The following is a 7,677-nucleotide window of genomic DNA, read 5'->3' as shown; positions in this document are numbered from 1 at the left end:
CCATACCATACCCTACGGGCATTAAAAGGATAATAAGGGAATTTTACCAACAACATCATGAAAGAGAAATTACTAAAACTGACTAAGGTAGAAATGGAAAATCTAAGTAGCTCTATGTATCTACTAAAGATATAGGATTCATCAATTAAAAAACATTTCACAAAGGAAACTCCAGATCCTAAGAGCTTCTCTGGTATTAATAAACTCTATCAAATGTTTAAGAAGGAGAATACCACTCTTACACAAAATTTTATACAAATTACAAGAGAAAGAAGCACTAACCAATTTACTTTATGAAGCCAACATTACCCTTATACCAAAACCAAAGAAAAATATTACAAATTTAAAAGAAAAAAAAAAAAGAAAAAACTAGATACCAATATCCCTCATGAACGTAACAGGTTTAAAAATCCTCACACACAAAACTGTACATTTTTGCCCTCTTCAAAGTAAAGAATTTCGAGCCTAAGGTGGATTTTCCCACACCCCCTCTTCAGCACGGTTGGGAGACAGACCCACTATACTGGGTCCTTTCCAATACTTCCTTAACACCTCTACTCTCTCTCCCTCCAAAGGCTCTGGTCTATAAACATCCCTGAACATGTACGAAGAGAAGAGAAGCCTGTGTAACTAAAGACTGAGATGACAGAGACGGTAACATCTACCTGGAGTCACAAATGTCCCTACTCACCTTCATTGTTACTAATTCTTAGTTGATGACTGTTTCTAGCAGATCTGTTCTCAGGTCACACTTGCATCGATTCAAACTAAGGGCTGTCTGCACGTAACCACTGTACTACACTGCCTTTGGATGAAGTGGCTTCTCTCTCTGACAATGTCTACACCTTTTATTTCTTTATCTTTCCTGATTTTATTGGCTGGATCTCTCAAATAATATCAAATTATAATGCTGGTATCTGTCATTCTTTATTACTCTTAGCCTTAATAGACGTACTTTCAATGTTTTATGATTTTATATCATGGTGATTAATAGGTAAAAATATATTTTTATAATCTTAAAAGTATCTTCCTAATCAAATTCTTTTAACAGAAATTATTTTAAAATTTTATCAGGTGCCTGTCAGCAATTGAGAAAATGATTTTTCCTTTTGCTCTCTTCTATTGATGTGATTAAATATATTAATAGAATTCCTAATATTGAATCACCTTTGTGTGTGTGTTTTTTTAAAGAAGTTTCCTTGGCTATGGTAGCATTTTTATTATAATGCTGATCTGTTGCTGGTATTTTAACATTTGAGAATTTAAATCTGTATTCCTAAGGGAGGGAGTCTGTGGTTTTCTTTTTCAGTTTTGTGGTACTTTGGTTTCAATATCCATACTTCGATAGCTTTCTTAAATAAATTATGAAGCACTAAGCGTGGGGCTATTCTGCTCACGAAAGTTTTGAAATATCCTGCCATGTTTGAAAATTGAAAAAAAAAATTGGAGGAAAGTCATCTACAGGTTTTAGTGTTTATCCACCATTTATCTTTTTTTTTTTAACAACTGAATGTATTTAGGTCTATGAATTCTTTCTAAGGTTTGCTTTGGTTGCATCTTATGGGTCTGAATTTGTAGTGATCTAATTATCTCTATTTTCTAAATTTTCATTAATTGCAGATTAATGGGCTCCTTATCAGCTACTTCTCCTTTAACTTAGAATGTATAGAGTTTTGCCAGGATCTATACTATTTAATATCCATATTAATATTCATGCAGGTAGTAATTTTCTTAGCAAGAAGTATCCACCATCAGACAGAAGAATTTCTAGCAGAAATTCCTCAAGATCTGTGGCATTCACCTTTAAACTCCGACAATCCATTGATGGTTTTTTTGAGTAGTGGAAGAAAGAATAAAAAGGCTGCAAGCCAATCGCCATGGTTTCCAGGGCTCCTCCTTAGCTTTAACCTGTGCCCAAGGCTGCTCTGACGTTCCACCTAAACTGCTCATTCTCCAAGCCAACCCTCACTTCCTTGGGGAGACCATTCCTGGTACTTCCTATGAGACTTAGTTCCACCCAACATGCCCTTCCCTGCGTCCTGGACGTCCTTTTAAACGGTCTTCCTTCCTCTCCAGGTGTGAGTTCCATGAGGTCCGGCACTGCACCTGCTTTGTCTGCTACCGTGTCTCGGGGCGTTGGCGGGCACATGGTCTTCAGTGGGCTTTCAGCAAACGTCGTCACCTGACTCCTAGGGGCCGGGGTCTTGCCATCTCATTTCCCTCCATGCCGTTGGGCACACGCCCAATAAATAGCACATTTCAGAAAAGTACACGGGATTGAGTAGCTTTTCATTTTCTAGTAACTTCCACCTGGAGCTTTAGAAACTGAGTGAGGTTTTCTCTTCTCTTCTTCAGAATATAAGACTCAGGGGCCAGAAGCGACACCCAAAAGTTATTTGACCTCAGTCTCTGACAGTAATAGGTTGATGCTAATGTAGACATATAAATATTTAATTTTCAAAAAAAACCAATTCCTGTAAAATTGAATTTCCTTGTTTTTTTTTTTCTTGAGTTCCCCTTAATTGTCACACATTCCCTTAAAAGAAGCGTTCTTCCTTACCTCTAAGCTTATTCCTACTTGTTACAATGTCACGATGTTGGTCTTTGTTTTCTCCCTGGGTAATTGTAGCTATACCTGCTGTAATTACTTCCTGGCTGAAGGTGTATTCGTATGACAGTGAGAAGATGGAAAGACAGCGGCACGCTCACCTTTAAACTCGAGGACATCCCTCTTTTCCCTTGGAAGGTTAGGGACAGACCTAGCAAACAGAATTCTTCGCAGAGGCCAAGCAAGGTATCAAAGACAGAAACTGCAACAAAAAATTGCTTCTCAAAGCCATGTCATCTCGCCCCCGGAACTTGCAAAGGCCAAGTAGACAATTGCCAACGTGGCACAGAGAGTTTCTGACGGACTCTTACCTTCAATTCTCTTTTCTCCACGGGTCAACATCCGGCCTGATCATTCCATCCAAGGCACTGACTTACAGCTCTGAAGGCTCCTCTGCCTGTGTCGGCTGTCACGACGCAGTGGGCCTTGGGCAACTTGCAACGCCTTTGCTTGCCTTAGCAAAGCTCTGAGTGCTTGCTACTTAAGACTGGCAAGATTCGGAGGGGAAGGGACCGTAGAAAGTATCGGTGCTTGGGAGACTCCACTCTCAGACAGGACAAGGTTTCTTTTTTGGGAGGGATGTATGTCGTCACGAAGTATAAGGAAATCAATTTCTTAGAAACAGAACAGGGGTCCACGCAGGCTGAGAGGATGCACAAAGTTGAGACAGAGGGGCCTGGGTGAATGTGAGAGCTGAGTGAGAGCTAAAAATGCTCTCTGAGTGAGAGCTAAAAAGAGAACTTTATTGTACTCGTGAGGACAGATTCCTTCTGCTGGGATTCCTAATCCACTGTGCATTACGGTGTTTCACAAGGCAATGCCTTGCCAGTTCTTGGGGGCCTGGGAACCGCCATACGGTGGTTCTGTCCTAGACAGACCTGCACTGGCTTTGAAAACACAATGATGTGCCTTCTGAGACACCTTCTGATCCAGTTACCTAGAATGACCTTGTCCAGAATGGTCCACACTAGAGGGTGAGAAAACGTCCATTTCTCTATCAGTCAACAAAATAGAGGCTTTCAGTGGAGTCTTTAGAGCACGTGGTGGCCATCCCCCAGTGGCCCCTGTGGGATCCGTCTTCCCTACGTCCTTTCCCGATGGCCCATAGTTTCCACTGGGGTCCTCCAGTGAAGCCAAATCCATCCTCAGCTCCAGGCGTGGAACGTATGACTCAGCTGAGACAACCAGGACACTGCATGGTCCCACCCAGAGCGATTGTTTTAATGACTGGAACAGACCTTGGCTTATCCAGAGGATGAGTGGGGAGGAAGCTGCCTGGGAAGTGTGGGCAGGAAAAGTCATCATGAGATGATCATGAGAAGAGGCCGATCTCGAGAAGGCAGAGGCAAGACCTCAGTGCCATGCCTGAGCCTGTGTTGAGTTCTTCCTCCGCTCTGGACGCTTGTTAACCGATTAATTAGGTAACTGATGAATTTTCTTCCTAGTGTAGTCCAGGTTGAGTTGGGTTTCTGTCCCTTGCAACCGCGTGTGGTCTACATGACTAGCGTCTCTTCGATCCCCTGGCTCCCGTGCAAAATCATCACATGATTACTTATTATTATTATTACTTATTATTTATTCCGAGATCTGATGAGGGGCCTCCCCTCTTCTTCCGAGAAACATACGCGGACAGACTTCGGGTGTGAGCTCTCCCTGGTGGCGGCAGGAACCACAGCTCACACCAGAGATTCCTCCTGGGGGTGGGAGGGGCCTGAGGATGGGGGGGTCCCAGCGTTCTGGGAACCAACCTCGTGCCCCTCCCTCCGCCTCATCTGGCCACCAGCAACCCTGTCATTTCCCTGCCACTGGGCTGGCTCAGACAAAGCTCTCGTGGCAGAGATTACAGGCAGATGCGCTGGCACGATTCACAGACCCCGTGGAAGGGAAGCAGTCAGGTTTTCTCTTAAGCGACAGCCATCATTTTCGGCAGGCAGGGTAATTGCAGGTTTGCCCTTCCGCCGTGCAAGCTATCTGAAGGTAAGACAATGCGGAGCAGCATGTGTCTGCCTCAGGGACAGAGGGGAGAGGATGAGAAGGGAACAGAAGGACTCAATCTCTTTTAATTTATTTTCATAAAGCATGGGTTTTCCAAAAGGCCAAAGGGCCTCATTTGCCACAATGTGGTTGGGATCCGCCAACAGCTTCCCCAAACCGCCCCTTTCCCCATAACTCAATCAGAGCCGCAGACGGAAGCCCTCAGCTGCCCTCTGCAGGATCTTGGCCCTTTCGGAATCCTTCCTCTCCCACCGCCTGGGCCAGCTCGCCCTCACCCTGGTGCCTGCGCAAGCCGCCTCCTCGTCCTCTGCCCCACAGCCCGGAGGCTCACCCCCACCTGCTGCCTCCTGGGCCGTCGACTGTCAGTTTTTCCAGCCCCAAACAGGAGGGGGAGCCTGGGGGTGAGAGGGGAACAGGCAGGAGGGTCTCCAGGCCCTGCCGCTGGACTCAGGATGAATGGCCTGAAGATACGAAGCCCCAGAAGTTGGATTCTCAGCCCAAAACTGCCAGGCACGTCCTGGGGAGAGCTCCGGGTCACGGAGTGTCAGGGGACTGTACAGCCTCAGGGGCCCCCTAAAATGGAGGGCTCCCCTCTCTCTGGGAGGAGTGAAATCAGAGTCGGAGCTCCATGGGAGGGACGGAAGACAGAGCTGCCCTCCTTCCAGGCTGGCGCGGGAAAGAAGGCGAAATCTCTGCCTCCACGCGCAGCACGGACTTGGTTTCCAGGAAACTCATTTTCCACAGCCCCAGGTGGAAAGGTTAACCCATCCATTTGCTAGAAATGAGCCGAGTCCCCTCCCCGAGGTGTACCGCTTTTGCTGCCTTCTTGCTGGCGTCAGGAAAAGCCAATAAGGCGTGTTTGTTTTTCTGGACTTTGAAATTTGGAGGCCATTTGTAGGGAAAGAGGAGCAGAGGCGAATTTAAGAAAGTTCCAGATGTCTGGAACAATGGCTGTGACGGGGCAGGGGTGGTGCCCGGGGTGGTAAATGGTTTCAGGCTCGGGGCTGGGGGTTGATGACTGGCTGGGAAGGCTGGCGGTGTTGTCTGTTCCAGTTCTTCCCTCTCTTTCCCACTGTCCCTCTGAGAGCCTGTCTTCCTCAGCAGTTCAGCGAGGCTGCTGCCTCCCTCCTGCAGCCCACCTGGCCAGGTCCCCACGCCTGCCCCACCCAGCCCTTGCCCCGGACCCCTCCGCCGGCCTGGGCTGCAACGTCCGGCTCTGAGCACCTGGCACACCAGCTTGCACCCCGCGGTCCTCCGCAGGGGCCGCCGCCAGCCGTCTCGAATGGGCCCGTTCTGCAGGATCCCAGGGGTCCACGTGGGGCTCGCCCCACAACCTGATTTTTGACAAGCATCTTGCCATGAAGGGATCGGGTCACATTGTGATGCCGGAGGGGCCTTTCCCGAGGCTGCCGAAGACCCCAGAGTGGGGTCTAGCAGTGGGGCGGCCCAGAGAAGCTGCCTGGGAGCCAGAGAGCTGAGACACTCGAAACCCATCTAGGCCTTTGTGCTTAAACGCGCCGAGGGGCGGAGGAAATGGGGCCCATATGCGCAGACGCTGTCAAACCCAAGTAGCCCCGTGCTGTCTTCTGGGCCTGGTTAACCGTCCGCGAAACCCCAGAGTGGTCTGCGACAGGGAGGGCACCCACGGGGCCCTGTCGCCACCCCTGCTGCGGACCACGCCCCAGCACGTGGGTGGGCAGGCAGACGGGGCGGGCCAGGACGCGCAGCGAGCGCTGCCGGCTGCCACGCGTGGCCCGCAGACCACGGTGCAGAAGGGAAGGGCCATCCCGGGCTGCACCGGCCGCTTTACTTCTGAAGCAACGTTGCCGTGCAGCCCGGACTAGGAGCCCGCAGACCCGGTGTCCGCGGCTGTGACATCTGAGGCGAGTCCCCCTCCTACCCCAGCTCCTTCCGTCGCACATGGCCTCCTACTCCGGCAGCGCGTCGAGGGCGGAGCCCAGGTGTAGCCCAGGTCCTGCCCCCTCAGGCCTCCTGTCCGCTATCGCCGCCGCCAGCAGCGTTCATCTGCTGCTTTAGGCCTGCACGAGCCGGCACCCGGCCCACCCCAGGATTCTTCACGACACGCACGGGAAGGCGGGCGCTGTTATGCTCCGCACTGAAGAGGACCCCAAGTTTCATGGAAACTCAGCCACGTGCTCAAGACCCTGCAGCCCTGGAAGTGCCGGGGTTGCCTCCAAAGCAAGGCTCACACCCATGGCCTCTCCGCCCGCCACTGCGTGTCCTCCACTGGCGCACACGGCCCGGCGCCTCTCGGGAGACAGCGGGTGCCCAGGGGGGCTGGAGATGGCACATCTGCCCCATCATCTCGGTCACCTGCCCTTTCTCGCTGCTGCAGACCAGGAGCTCTGCCCCCGTCCCTTCTGGGAGGGCACCTGAAGCCTTCCGTTGCTTACAGTGGAGTGCCTGACGCTGGTCTGTAAGCGAAAGGGATGATCTCTTCCAGCTCTGGAGGCTGAGACGTCCAGGCTCAAGGCACCACATCTGGTGAGGGCCTTCTTGCCGGTGGGGACCCTTTGCAGAGTCCCAGGGCGAGCAGAACATCACACGCAAGAGCGCTGCCGTGCTAGCTCAGGTCTGTCTTCCTCTTCTTATAATGCCGCCAGTCCCACTCCCGAGATAACCCTTAATCTGTTAGTCTGTGAATGCATTAACCCATTCATGAAGGCAGAGCTCTCTGACCCAGTCACCTCTTAAAGGCCCCACCTCTCCCTACTGCCACACTGGGGATTAAATTTCAGCACAAGTTTGGGAGGGGACAAATATTCAAACCGCAGCAGAGATCAACTCACCTCTTGGCTTTCATGGACTGGAGCATCCGCGCCAGAGCTGGGGTCCCCGGGCCAGCCCTGGGCCGTGGGCCGGCGCTTCCAGCCAGTCTGCGGGATCAGCAGGGGTTTGACCCAGGTCCTCTGTTGTAAGGGACACAGGAAAAAGGAAACCCATTCACTACAGAAACACAGATTGAAGCAAAAGGGTGTGGGCTTGGCCAAACACACAGAGGGCAGGGGCATCAGGTCTGGCTTGACTCAGGGCTGAAACGAAGTTGCCAGCTC

At 50.6% G+C, this 7,677-nt stretch overlaps 1 protein-coding gene across 1 annotated transcript in view; it reads left to right on the top strand.

Annotated features, from left to right (window-relative positions):
* The window catches only part of LOC105812540, a 69,894-nt gene extending 63,447 nt beyond the window's left edge, over nucleotides 1-6,447 (top strand). Inside the window, 1 exon segment of the mRNA XM_012647018.1 lies at nucleotides 6,222-6,447. Coding sequence (XP_012502472.1) covers nucleotides 6,222-6,447 — 226 coding nt within the window.
* The last annotated feature ends 1,230 nt before the right edge of the window (nucleotides 6,448-7,677 follow it).

This window comes from Propithecus coquereli, unplaced genomic scaffold (genome assembly GCF_000956105.1).
Source record: "Propithecus coquereli isolate 6110/MARCELLA unplaced genomic scaffold, Pcoq_1.0 Scaffold254, whole genome shotgun sequence".
NCBI classification, from domain to species: domain Eukaryota; kingdom Metazoa; phylum Chordata; class Mammalia; order Primates; family Indriidae; genus Propithecus; species Propithecus coquereli.
This window is presented reverse-complemented; position numbering and strand designations above follow the sequence as displayed.